This window comes from Somniosus microcephalus, chromosome 24 (genome assembly GCF_052327205.1).
Source record: "Somniosus microcephalus isolate GS21.2 chromosome 24, FLI_Smic_1.0, whole genome shotgun sequence".
Classification (NCBI taxonomy): domain Eukaryota; kingdom Metazoa; phylum Chordata; class Chondrichthyes; order Squaliformes; family Somniosidae; genus Somniosus; species Somniosus microcephalus.
The window spans coordinates 57,830,071-57,844,292 of NC_141010.1; the positions used below are offsets into that span (position 1 = coordinate 57,830,071).

General features: G+C 46.5%; 1 protein-coding gene across 4 annotated transcripts in view; it reads left to right on the forward strand.

Annotated features, from left to right (window-relative positions):
- LOC147101493 (uncharacterized) overlaps positions 1-14,222 on the forward strand; it is a 49,530-nt gene that overhangs the window by 1,623 nt on the left and 33,685 nt on the right. For 3 of the 4 annotated variants that reach the window (XR_015073483.1, XR_015073482.1, XR_015073485.1), the window contains exon 2: positions 3,448-3,510. Coding sequence is in view for 1 of the 4 variants with exons in the window: in XM_085966634.1 (XP_085822760.1) it covers positions 1,270-1,941 (672 nt within the window). In the remaining 3 variants the exon portion in view is untranslated. Of the gene's footprint in view, positions 1-1,206; positions 2,287-3,447; positions 3,511-14,222 lie in introns of those variants that run through there. The other variant, XM_085966634.1, reaches the window with a different exon arrangement.

Consider the following 14,222-nt stretch of genomic DNA (forward strand, 5'->3'; position numbering starts at 1 on the left):
GGCCACACCTACCGCGATATTTAGCGGGGCGCTAATGGCGGCGTTAGCCTGTAGCGCTGCGCCGCCACCGATGACGTCATCGGTGTGCACAGCGCCCCGCTATCGCCCCGATGGCCATATTTGGTCGCGCCCGCCTCCTCAGCGCCCGCCGCAAATAGCGACCGGTACACAGGGGCCTACCTGTGGCGGTAGTGGCGCTAGTTAAGGTGGAGGTGCGGCCGGCCGCTTTTTCGGCACCTGCCTGCCCGCACCTCCGTCCCCAGCCTCCTACACCGCCCACCCCCCCCCCCCCCCCCCGTGGCATTGCCGGCTGTTTCCCGAGAGCCCGGCACTTCTCCTTGGTGCCGGGCTCATTTGCTGGCACTCGCGAGCGGGGATCGCGCTGTTGCAGGCACCTCCCCCTTAACAGTGGGAGGAAGGCCTGCAGTACCGCAGCGTGCTGTGCCGCAGCGTGTGGCGCTGCGGCCCTTAGCGCGCCGATATTCAGTTTCAGCGCCCCAAGCGGGGCGCGGGAAGCCTCGTTTAGCGGCCCGTTTCCATTTGGGGTGCAGAAACTGAATATCCGGATGGCGCAAGTGGCTCCGCACGCAGCGGTAATTCCGGCGCCCAGGCGAGCTTGGCGCCCCAAAGTGAATTTTTAGCCCTTATTTTCCAAGGAGTAGTTGGCCTCCTTATTCCTCCTACTAAAATGCATCACCTCACACTTGTCTATATTGAAATTAATTTGCCATTTACATGCCCATTCTGCAAGTTTGTTAATGTCATCTTATATTTTGTCACAGTCCTCATCAGTATTAACTATACAACCTAATTTGGTGTCATCCGCAAATTGAGAAATTGTTCTTCTGATTCCCGAGTTCAAATCATTTATGTAAATGATGAACAACAGTGGTCCCAGCGCCGATCCCTGTGGAACACCACTTCCTACCTGCCACCAGTCTGAGTAACTACCGTTAACCCCCCTACTCTCTGTTTTCTGTTTTGTAGCCAGCTTGCGATCCAGTCTGCTACTTGTCCCCTGACTCCACATGTTCTGACCTTAGTCATGAGTCTACTATGCTGTACCTTATCTTTTGAAAATCCATGTATATCATAGCCACTGCATTACCCATGTGTACTCTTTCTGTTACTTCTTCAAAGAATTCGATAAGGTTGCTCAAGCATGACCTTCCCTTTTGAAATCCTTGTTATATTTTTGGTTTCTAGATGTTTTTCTGTTACACCTTTGAGTAAAGATTCCAATATCTTTCCAACCACCTACGTTAAGATATGTCGATGCTCTCGAATTTTTGCACGGCCATCCAGAATCTTTGCTGCAAAGGGAGCATCGAGAACGACAGTCCCGCACAGCAAACAAAACAGACATTAGGCCGAGGAAGAGCTAGACCAAATGGGAGGAGAAAAGAAATCCATTTCTCAGACTATTCAGAGCAGAGGCAGAGTGCGCACTCTAGCAAAGAAAGATTGAAAAAAGCACAGACAAAAAAGAGAACCAAGGACACAGGACACAAAAGTGCTGCTGCTGCTGCAGACAGGGGCAGAGCAAGCCGACAGCACAGCAGAGAGAGCCTGAATGTCAGAAAAAACACTGCAGAACACAGAGGCAGAGCAAGCAGACAGCACAGCAGGGAGAACCTGAATGTCAGAAGAAACACTGCAGAACACAGAGGCAGAGCAAGCAGACAGCACAGCAGGGAGAACCTGAATGTCAGAAAAAACACACCAGCCAACAAAGAGAGGCCCAGCAGAGGGAAGCTGAGTGATGGAGAACTCGCAGCAGCACACAAAGGGAGAGCAAGCAGAGAGAGCCCAAATGTCAGAAAAAGCACTGCAGCCAACAGAGGGAGTACAAGCGGACAGCCCAGCAAAGAGAAGCTGAATGATAGAAAAGAGACTGCAGCACACAGAGGGAAAGCAAGCAGACAACACAGCATAAAGTGACTGAGTGAGAAGAAAGACACTGCAGCAGGGAGAGAGCCAGCAGATGGTACGGCAAACAGAGACTGTGTGAGAGGAAAGACACTGCAGCACAGAGAGAGAGGCAAACAGCATAGCAAAGGGAAACTGAAGAAAGCAACGATGCTGCAGAGGGAGATTGGGCCGAAGTCCAGTATAGAGCAACTGAGTGAGAGGAAAGCAGTGCAGCACAGAGACAGAAACATCAGTTTAGCACAGAGACTTAGAAAAAAAACACTGGAGCGTAGAATCCACAAGAAGAAAAAACATTTCTGCAGAAAGATAGTGAAAATTAAAATTAGGATGAGAAATAAATTGTGAGAGTTAAAATGAGAAAGTGAATGGATTTCCGTGATGTACATTTTCTGTGTTGCTTTCTGAGTTTTTTGTGCGCTTTCACATTTTGAGTCGAGATGTCTTCTCATGCTCATGTATCTCACCCATGTATGTCTTGAGAAATCAGCAAATAAGCACAGTGGAAAAATTACATAGCTTACGTAGGAATACTACGAATGGCAACAGCATGGTGCTAACTGGCATGAGCATCTGGACACCTACGCAAAAACAGACCGACAACTGATTAAAACCAATGCATAAAATTAACCGTGACACTTTGGGGTAGATTTTCCTGGAGCCGTCAGGCGGGGTTTCAGGCATGTGGGGGGGGGAAATCCCGAATTCGGGGGTCCCGACACCATCCCGCCCAAAACCCGCCTCCACGTAAGTTTCACAGGAGGCAGGTACCCGCCCCACACTGGGACCCGCCGACCCGAGGCGGGAAAGGACTAGTGCCAATTAACTGCCTGTTAACAGGTAGTTAACAGGCAGTTTTTAGCCTAATCCCTATTTTGAGGGGTGTCGTGTGGAATTCCCGATAGCTCCAAACCACGCCAGGTTAGAGCAGTCGGGCCGTCGGGTTGAAGGACTTGGAGAGGTCGCGATGTCGGTGTTCAGGTGAGTGATGGGTGCATGAGTGCAAAGGTAAGTGTGTTTAGTGTGTCTAAAGTGTGTAAAGAAGTTTAAATTACCTGTACTTACCTTAACAGCCTTTCTTCCTCCAGGTTTCGGGAGTCCATCACTCAGCCGGCACTGAAAGCCGAACGGCTGCGACCTGTCAAAAGTGACAGCCTTCAGCTTTCATTGCCGGTGACAGTTCTAACTGAGTCTGTGTAAAAGGACTCAGGTTAGAAGTCAGACTGTCAGTGTTTGACAGCTTCAAACAGCTGTGAAACACTGATATTTCATCTGTCAAGAACTCTTGACAGATGAAATTGCAGTCTGTGACGTCACCTGTTGCCGGGTGGCCCTTAATTGGCCTGCTGAGCCCACTGGGCTCGCTCAACAAGGTCAATCAAGGGAAAATTGCGTGGATTGGCCGGACGTCGATGTAGGCGGGACTAAAACCCGAAAGTTGAAGTCCCGCTTCCTTCCCGACAGCTTGAGGAAAATCTACCCCTTTATGTCTATAACATTTATATATTTTGATAATAGAGAAACCGTGGTAAAGAACCAAGATGCAAGACATCACCAAGATTGAAAAGAATAGAAGATGGGGTAAATGAAACAACAACGATTAATTAATTGCATGGTTTGACTTTTTAAAAATGTAACTAACCAGGCCATCATGATGGAAGAGGGTATTTACAGTGATTTTCCTGCCCAGGCTTCATAGTAACGGCAGTTGAGAAATAGTCTTACCTCTTCAGTATTTCCTACATTTCTCTCTTACCAGGGTAATGAAAGGGCACAGGTGAAAGAAGGAACTTGGATTTAGATAGTGCTTTCAATGTCCTCAGGACCTTACAAAGCACTTCACAGCCAATGAGGTAAGTTGTTTGGCATCCTTCAGTATAGCATCTATGCTGGCCTGATCAGTGGGGGATAAAGTGAAACAGCAGTTGATGGTGAACTTGACGTCACCAAGAATGATGACTGCAGTCGAGGGGCTATTAGAGTCAATCAATTCAATAGTGTTGCTGAAAGGCGAACGTTAAGAGAATTGTCAAGATTAGAAGAGCAAAAGACACAACATTCAGTAAGGTGAGGAGGAGAGTTTTAGCCACAGAAGATCAAACGCAATTCAAGGACGAGCAGCAGGAATGTTAGCAGGAACATAATGGCATATATCTCCTTTGGATCAGAAGTAGAGTAGAAAGTGTAAGGAGGAAGAGTCAGAAAGAGATCAGATTTGGGTTTCAAATGAGAAACAATAAAGGGCAGGATGACTAAGGATGAAAATGAACAAAATTGAGATGCGAGGAGAATGCTATAGGATGAAGTGAGGTGAGGATGCGGTGAGTATGATTTTGGGAGTCTGAGAAGGTGGACTGCATATCTTTAACTTTTGTCAGTGGAGAGAAAAATAAAGCACATAGCTTCGAAAGAACAGAGAAGGTTGGTGGCCATGATCAGGAAGCCAGAACCCCCCACCACCGTGTTTTTCCTGCTAAATGAGTTATTAGGAAGGGGCTTTCAGGAGTACGGTTGGAATTTAGTGGAGCACATGTACCTCACACTGTGCCACTGAAATGATGCATGTTGGGCTAGATACCAGCTTCAGTTTATTATGTTGAATGTTTCCTTTTGTATCTTGTCCTTCCATTTTATACAATGAAGACCAGAGGATAAACCCAATGTTAGTGATGACCCTAAACTTGGAGTATACCAACATAGGACGCAAGAAACAATGACCTGAAGAAAGGCAGCATTCAATAGAAAGCAGGCTTTCTTGGAGGTGTGAATTGTGCTGGAGACTTGGACTAAATGGGATATGGTAGTCCAGTGGTTTTGTCTGGAGACCTGGACTAATAATAATGATCCAGAGAATGAGAGTTCAAATCCTACCATGGCAGCTTGAGAATTTAAATTCAGTTTTGATAAAGGTAGGCCCCAGAGCTCGGAGGGAGCGAGGTGAAAAAACCTAAAGTGATGTCAGCACAAGGGAAGGAGCTGATTGGTGAGTAGCTGGTGATTTTTTTAAAAGTCTTGAGTATATTTCTGTTAAGTTAGTTAATAGTCTATTAAATAGAGCCATGGTAGGGGACTTCAATCCCATGGAATGCACATCTTGTGCCATGTGGGAACTCCAGGACGCTTCCCGTTTCCTGGACAACCACGTGTGCAGGAAGTGTTGTCGGCTGGAGGAGCTCAAGCTCTGGGTTTCGGAGCCTGAGCAGCAGCTGGTGTCACTGCAGTACATCAGTGAGGCTGAGAGCTACGTGGATAGCACATTTCAAGAGGTGGTCACCCCACAGCGTAAGAGTGTACAGGCAGAGAGGGAATGGGTGACCACCAGAAAAGGAAGACCAGGCAAGTAGTGCAGGAGTTCCCTGAGTGCATCTCACTCTCTAACTGGGGGTGAGGGCAATGGTTCCTCTGGGGAGTACAGCCAGAGCCACGCCCACAGCACCACGGGTGGCTCAGCTGTACAAGGGGGGAGGAGGAAGATTGGGAACACAATAGTGATGGGGGATTCGATAGAGGAACAGACAGGCGTTTCTGCAGCCGCAGATGTGATTCCAGGATGGTATGTTACCTCCCTGGTGCCAAGGGTCAAGGATGCCAATGAGCAGCAGCAGAACCTTCTGAAGTGGTAGGGTGAACAGCCAGAGGTCATGGTCCATATCGGTATCAACGATATAGGTAAAAAGAGGGATGAGGTCCTGCAAGCAGATTTTAGGGAGCTGGGAAAGAGATTAAAAAGCTGGACCTTAAGAGTCGTATTCTCCGGATTGCTCACTGTGCCATGAGATAGTGAGTATATAGAAATAGGAGGATAGAGCAGATGGATGCGTGGCTGGAGAATCACAGAATCACAGAAACCCCACAGCGCAGATAGAGGCCATTTCGGCCCATCGAGCCTGCACCGACACATATCCCACCCGATCCCCGTAACCCCTACACCAACACATATCCCACCCTATCCCTGTAACCCCACGTATTTAATCCCCCTAACACTAAGGGTCAATTTATCATAGCCAATCAACCTAACCCGCACATCTTTGGACTGTGAGAGGAAACCGGAGCACCCGGAGAAAACCCACGCAAACACGGGGAGAATGTGCAAACTCCACACAGACAGTCGCCCGAGGCCGGATTCGAACCCGGGTCTCTGGTGCTGTGAGGCAACAGTGCTAACCACTATGCCACCGTGCTGCGAGATGGTGCAGGAGGGAGGGCTTTAGATTCCTGGGACATTGGGACCGGTTCTGGGGGAGGTGGGACCTGTACAGGTTGGACGGGTTGCACCTGAACAGAGCCGGGACCAATATCCTCGTGGGGGGAGGGGGGGGGTACGGGGGAGTTGCTAGTGCTGTTGGGGAGGGGGATGGGTACCAGGATGTAGCATTAGAAAGGAGAAACAAAGTGCAGAATGGATTGGGAGAGACAGAGCACTGGAGTAAGAAATAGTACGGTATTAGGTGGGGTCAGACTGAGAGAGAATAAAAGAAGGTCTACGATAGGTTTACAGTGCACGTGTGTGAATGCATGAAGTGTGGTAAATAAGGTTGGTGAGCTACAGGTGCAAATAGCCACATGGGAATATGATGTTGTGATGATAACAGAGACCTGGCTCAAAAAAGGGCAGGATTGGGTACTAAATATTCCTGGATATAAGAGGGTTGATTTTCAGTGTGCCGTGAGGCGGGCTTTTAGGCGTGCGGGGGGCAAAAATCCCGAATTCGGGGGTCCCGACACCATCCCGCCCAAAACCCGCCTCCACGTAAGTTTCAAAGGAGGCGGGTACCCGCCCCGCACTGGGACCCGCTGACCCGAGGCGGGAAGGGATTAGTGCCAATTAACTGCCTGTTAACAGGTAGTTAACAGGCAGTTTTTAGCCTAATCCCTATTTTGAGGGGTGTCGTATGGGATTCCCGACGGCTCCAAACCACACCAGGTTAGAGCAGGCGGGCCATCGGGTTGAAGGACTTGGAGGGGTCGCGATGTCAGTGTACAGGTGAGTGATGGGTGCATGAGTGCAAAGGTAAGTGTGTTTGGTGTGTGTAAAGAAGTTTAAATTACCTGTACTTACCTTTACAGCCTTTCTTCCTCTAGGTTTCGGGAGTCCATCATTCAGCTGGCACTGAAAGCAGAATGGCTGCGAGCTGTCAAAAGTGACAGCCTTCAGCTTTCAGTGCTGGCGAGATTTCTAACTGAGTCTGCGTAGAAGGACTCGGGTTAGAAGTAAGACTGTCACTGTTTGACAGCTTCAAACAGCTGTGAAACACTGATATTTCATCTGCCAATACGTCTTGACAGATGATATTTCAGTCTGAGACATCACCTGTTGCCGGGTGGCCCTTAATTGGCCTGCTGAGCCCGCTGGGCGGGCTCAACAAGGTCAATCAAGTGAAAATCGCGTGGATTGGCTACATCTCGATGGAGGCGGGACTAAAACCCGAAGTTGTAGTCCCGCCTCCTTCCCGACTGCTGAATGAAAATCGACCCCATGGTGTTCAGGAAAGATAGGGAAGGAAAGAAAGGAGATGGGGTGGCAGTATTGATTAAGGAGAATATTACAGTGCTGGAGAGAGGATGTCCTGGAGGGGTCAAGGACATGATCTATTTGGTTAGAGTTAAGAAACAATAGAGGTGCCATTACACTACTAGGTGTATTCTATAGGCCACCAACCAGTGGGAAAGATATAGAGGAGCAAATTTGCAGGGAAATTACAGAACTATAGAGTAGTGATAATGGGGGACTTCAATTATCCTAATATAGACTGGGATAGTAATAGTGTAAAGGACAGAGAGGGGGAAGAATTTCTGAAGTGTGTTCAGGAGAACTTTCTTGATCAGTACATTTCTGGCCCAATGAGGAAGGAGGCATTGCTGGATCTGATTCTGGGTAAGGAGGTGGGTCAAGTGGAGCAAGTGTCAGTCGGGGACCATTTAGGGAACAGTGATCATAGTATCATAAGTTTTAGATTCGCTATGGAAAAGGACAGGGAGCAATCTAGAGTAAAAATACTTAACTGGAGGAAGGCCAATTTCAGAGAGTAGAGAATGGATCTGGCCCGGGTAAATTGGAATCAAAGATTGACAGGCAAAACTGTAATCGAACAATGGGCTGCTTTTAAAGAGGAGATGGTTTGGATACAGTTGAGGTACATTCCCACGAGGGGGAAAGGTAAGGCAACCAAAGTCAGAGCTCCCTGGATGACAAAAGAGATAGAGAGTAAGCTGAAGCAGAAAAAGGGGGCGTATGACAGATATCAAATTGAGAATACAAGTGAGAACCGGGCTGAATATAGAAAGTTCAGAGGGGAAGTGAAAAATGAAATAAGAGGGGCAAAGAGAGTATGAAAATAGATTGGCAGCTAACATAAAAGGGAATCCAGAAGTCTTCTATCGGTATATAAATAGTAAACGGGTAGTAAGAGGAGGGGCAGGGCCGATTAGGGACCGAAAAGGAGACCTACGCATGGAGGCAGAGGACATGGCTGAGGTACTAAATTAGTACTTTGCATCTGTCTTTACCAAGGAAGAAGATGCTACCAAAGTCATAGTGAAAGAGGTGGTAGTTGAGGTACTAGAAAGGCTGGCTGTAGTTTAAGTGGATAAGTCACCAGGAATGGATGGGATGGCATCCTAGGATGCTGAGAGAAGTAAAGGTGGAAATTGCAGAGGTACTGGCCATAATCTTCCAATCCTCCTTAGATATGGACTGGAGAATTACAAATGTTACACCCTTCTTCAAAAAAAGGGTGTAAAGATAAACCCAGCAACTACAGGCCAGTCAGTTTAACCTCGGTAGTGGGGAAGCTTTTAGAAACAATAATCCGGGACAAAATTAACAGTCACTTGGACAAGTGTGGATTAATTAAGAAAAGCCAGTACAGATTTGTTAAAGGCAAATCGTGTTTAACTTATTTGATTGAGTTTTTTTGATGAGGTAACAGAGAGGGTTGTTGAGGACAATGTTGTTGATGTGGTGTACATGGACTTCCAAAAGGCGTTTGATAAAGTGCCACCTAATAGAAACATAATAGGCTTGCCAGCAAAGTTGAAGTCCATGGAATAAAAGGGACAATGGCAGCATGGATAAGAAATTGGCTAAGTGGCAAGAAACAGAGAGTAGTGGTGAACGGTTGGTTTTTAGACTGGAAGGTATACAGTGGTGTTCCCCAGGGGTCGGCACTAGGACCACTGCTTTTCTTGATATATATTAATGACTTGGACTTGGGTGTACAGGGCACAATTTCAAAATTTGCAGAAGACACAAAACTTGGACGTATAGTGAACAATGAGGATAGTGAGAGACTTCAAGAGGACATAGACATGCTGGTGAAATGGGCGGACACGTGGCAGATGAAATTTAACGCAGAAAAGTGCAAAGTGATACATTTTGGTAGGAAGAACGAGGAGAGGCAATATAAACTAAATGGTACAATTCTAAAGGGGGTGCATGAACAGGGAGACCTGGGGGTATATGTGCACAAATTATTGAAGGTAGCAGGGCAGGTTGAGAAAGTGGTTAAAAAAGCATGCGGGATCCTGAGCTTCATAAATAGATGCACAGAGTACAAAAGCAAGGAAGTTATGATGAACCTTTATAAAACACTGGTTCGGCCTCAACTGGTGAATTGTGTCCAATTCTGGGCACCGCACTTTAGGAAGGATGTGAAGGCCTTAGAGAGGGTGCAGAAAAGATTTACAAGAATGGCTCCAGGGATGAGGGACTTCAGTTATGTGGATAGACTGGAAAATCTGGGTTGTTCTCCTTACAGCAGAGAAGGTTGAGAGGAGAATTGATAAAGGTGTTCAAAATCATATGGGGTCTAAACAGAGTAGATAGAGAGAAACTGTTCCCATTGGCAGAAGAATCAAAGGCGACATGAGGGAAAACTTTTTTACGCAGCGAGTGGTTAGGATCTGGAATGCACTGCCTGAGAGGGCGGTGGAGGCAGATTTAATCATGGCTTTCAAAAGGGAATTGGTTACGTACCTGAAGAAAAAACATTTGCAGGGCTACAGGGAAAGGGTGGGGGAGTGGGACTAGCTGAAATGTTCTTGCAGAGAGCCGGCACGGGCTTGACAGGCCAAATGGCCTCCTTCTGTGCTGTAACCATCCTATGATTCTATGTTGTTGAAATGAGGTCAGGCTGTATTGTATATGATCTTGTAACAGATTTGTGTAAGGTACAGATTCAGCTGATTTCCTAAGGTACTTAATGTGCGTGAGAGAGCAAGGTAAGGCAGTAAGTGATTTCCCTCCTTAAATCTTGCAGTGGGTCAGGGGTTCACCTTCAGCAGTATGCTTTCTGTGGCCTATGTTAAGAAAGGAAGAACAATAAAACTCCAGTGGTTCATTTCTGACATTCAGTTCTTTAGGAAACTATCACATCAGTTTGGTTTATTATCTTGGATATTTTCCCAGTTATAATTTCACCAGTCACTCCTGTAGGCAGACCCCACGTCCCCTGCGATGCATATTGCACCCTTTTCTGCCCAATGTCCAAATAGTGTCAGCTGTGGCTCCGTGGGTAGCACACTCGCCTCTGAGTCAGAAGGTTGTGGGTTCAAGTCCCACTCCAGAGACTTGAGCACATAAATCTAGGCTGACACTCCCAGTGCAGTGCTGAGGGAGCGCTACACTGTCGGAGGTGCTGTCTTTCGGATGAGATGTTAAACCGAGGCCCCGTCAGGTGGACGTAAAAGATCCCATGGCACTAATTCGAAGAAGAGCAGGGGAGTTAACCCTGGTGTCCTGGCCAATATTTATCCCTCAATCAACGTAACAAAAACAGATTATCCAGTCATTATCACATTGCTGTCTGTGGGAGCTTGCTGTGCGCAAATTGGCTGCTGTGTTTCCCACATTACAACAGTGACTACACTCCAAAAGTACTTCATTGGCTGTAAAGCGCTTTGAGACATCCGGTGGTCATGAAAGGCGCTATAGAAATGCAAGTCTGTCTCTCTTTAAACTGTAGTGGGACCCAATGACCACAGCCGAGAACTCTACTCCAGCAAGTGGAATGTATATATATTAATGTGAATTCTCCTCACTTCAAAAAGCAGACTGGATAAGCACTTACCAAATCAAGACACAGGCTTCAAACCAATGAATGATTTTATTTACATAAACTGTGTACTGTTCGTTCATCGCATAAAAATAAAACAAAAAAGGTGACCCAACCGTGGCTAACAAGGGAAATTAGGGATAGCATAAGGTCCAAGGAGAGGGCATATAAATTGGCCAGAAAAAGCAATAATCCAGAGGATTGGGAGCAGCTTAGGATTCAACAAAGGAGGACAAAGGGATTAATTAACAAAGGGAAAATAGAATATGAGAGTAAGCTTGCAGAGAACATAAAAACTGACTGTAAAAGCTTTTATAGATATGTGAAGAGAAAAAGATTGGTGAAGTCAAGCGTAGGTCCCTTGCGGTCAGAATCGGGGGAATTTATAATGGGGAACAAAGAAATGGCAGTCCAACTAAATACATACTTTGGTTCTGTCTTCACAAAGGAGGACACAAATAACCTCCCAGAGATGCCGGGGAACATAGGGTCTGATGAAAGAGTGGAACTGAAAGAAATCAGTATTTGTAGGGAAATGGTGTTAGGAAAATTGATGGGACTGAAGGCCGATAAATCCCCAGGGCCTGATAATCTACATTCCAGGGTACTTAAGGAAGTGGCCCGAGAAATAGTAGATGCATTGCTGGTCATCTTCCAGAACTCGATAGACTCTGGAACGGTACCCATGGATTGGCGGGTAGCTAATGTTACCCCACTATTCAAAAAAGGTGGTAGAGAAAAGGCGGGGAATTATAGACCGGTAAGCCTGACATCGGTAGTGGGAAAAATGCCAGAGTCCATTATAAAAGATGTAATAGCAGAGCACTTGGAAAGCAGTGACTGGATCAGACAAAGTCAACATGGATTTACAAAAGGTAAATCATGCTTGACTAATCTGGAATTTTTTGAGCATGTAACTGGTAAAATAGATAAGGGAGAACCAGTGGATGTGGTGTATTTGGACTTTCAGGAGGCTTTCGATAAGGTCCCGCATAAGAGATTAGCGTGCAAAATTAAGGCACATGGGATTGGGGGCAAGTTATTGACTTGGATAGAGAACTGGTTGGCGGACAGAAAGCAAAGAGTTGGAATAAACGGGTCGTTTTCCGAGTGGCAGGCAGTGACTAGTGGGGTACCGCAAGGATCGGTCCTAGGACCCCAGCTGTTCACAATATATATTAATGATCTGGACGAGGGAATTGGATGTAATATCTCCAAATTTGCAGACGACACAAAGCTGGGTGGGAGGGTATGCTGTGAGGAGGATGTAGTGAAACTCCAGCACGATTTGGACAGGTTGGGTGATTGTGCAGAAACATGGCAAATGCACTATAATGTGGATAAATGTGAGGTTATCCACTTTGGTGGCAAAAATAGGAAGGCAGATTATTATTTGAATGGTAATAGATTGGGAGAAGGGGAAGTGCAAAGAGACCTGGGTGTTCTTGTGCACCAGTCGCTGAAGGTAAGCATGCAGGTGCAGCAGGCGGTTAAGAAGGCAAATGGTATGTTGGCCTTCGTAGCAAGAGGGTTTGAGTACAAGAACAAGGATGTCTTGCTGCAGTTGTACAGGGCCTTGGTGAGACCACACCTTGAGTATTGTGTGCAGTTTTGGTCGCCTTACCTGAGGAAGGATGTTCTTGCCATGGAAGGAGTGCAGCGAAGATTCACCAGGCTGATACCTGGGATGGCAGGAATGACGTATGAGGAGAGATTGTGTCGATTGGGCTTATACTCACTGGAGTTTGGAAGATTGAGAGGGGATCTCATCGAAACCTATAAAATTCTGTCAGGCCTGGACAGACTAGATGCAGGAAGGATGTTTCTGATGGCCGGGGAGTCCAGAACCAGGGGTCATAGTCTAAGGATAAGGGGTAAGCCATTTAGGACTGAAATGAGGAGGAATTCCTTCACCCAGAAAGTGGTGAACCTGTGGAATTCTCTGCCACAGAGGGCGGTGGAGGCCAGTTCATTAAGTATATTCAAGAAAGAGTTGGATATATTTCTTAAGGCTAAAGGGATCAAGAGATATGGGGAGAAGGCAGGGACAGGGTACTGAATTTGGATGATCAGCCATGATCTCACTGAATGGCGGAGCAGGCTTGAGGGGCCGAATGGCCTACTCCTGCTCCGATCTTCTATGCTTCTATGTTTCTATCTATCTTAACAGTGAGATATGTATTTCCCTACGCTCCTCGACGCATAAAACAACCAAAACGCAATTCTCTCTGTCCCTAAAACGTGGACCTTTAAATAGAAAGTCCACTTACTGGAAAGTCACTTTAACCAGCCTGCCTGCCTGGGCTGACACGGAATTTAGTGAGTTAAAAGCAATGACCGTCTCCCCAATCCCCCACCCCAGGAAAATTGGGTGTGGCTGTAATCCTGTAGGAGCGAGGCTCTTGACTACAAACTGTGAGCTCCAGCCAAACGGTGTCCCTGCCCTCTTCTCAAAAACAGCGGTCAGTCCAGAGTCACGAGCTCAGGCTGAGGCCTGCCCCTTCATCTCCAACCAGGGCACTTCACTGTCTGTGTGCAAAGCTGGACGAATTGAACAGAATAACTCCCTTAAGCAGCAAGGTGTCGCAAAGCACTACGGAGGAATATTGTGGCCATCTTTGACAATGAAATTAAATGGTTGGAATTGTAAATAATCTCTTCCCCGCCAGCCCCCATTGATTAAATATTTAACGCTCCAGACAGTAATTGTGGGCCATAATAAAGGCACACCTTGTCCAGTCCTTTCCCAGATAGCTTATCTATTCTGAGCTGATAGTTATTCATTGATCTGATACTTTGTGTGACCGTAGGTGTTAACCCCTTACAAACTCCTTCTAGCAATACAAAATACAAGTTAAAAACATTGAATATAGTCAAAAAATAAATTTTTTCACAAAAACTGAACCTGAAGGACATTGCTCTTGTTTCTCTATGGAGTTACCATTGGCAATTTGGGAGTTAAGGACAGGATGACATCACATAGCAAGAGAATATTCACACATACTTTCTTTCTCTGTTCAATTTCTTTGTACCGGTTCGATAGCCCGCTAAGAGTTGTGCGAAGAAACCTGCTGGTATTGCTGTTTAACAAGATGCTTGCACATGCCTGGACCCGACTTACCCACCGATTGAATTTTATTTTTTTTAACCTTCAAAAGGGAATTGGATAAATACTTAAGGGGGGAAAAAGTGCAGTGCCACGGGGAAAGAGTAGGGGAGTGAAAAGAGCCAGCAGAGGCA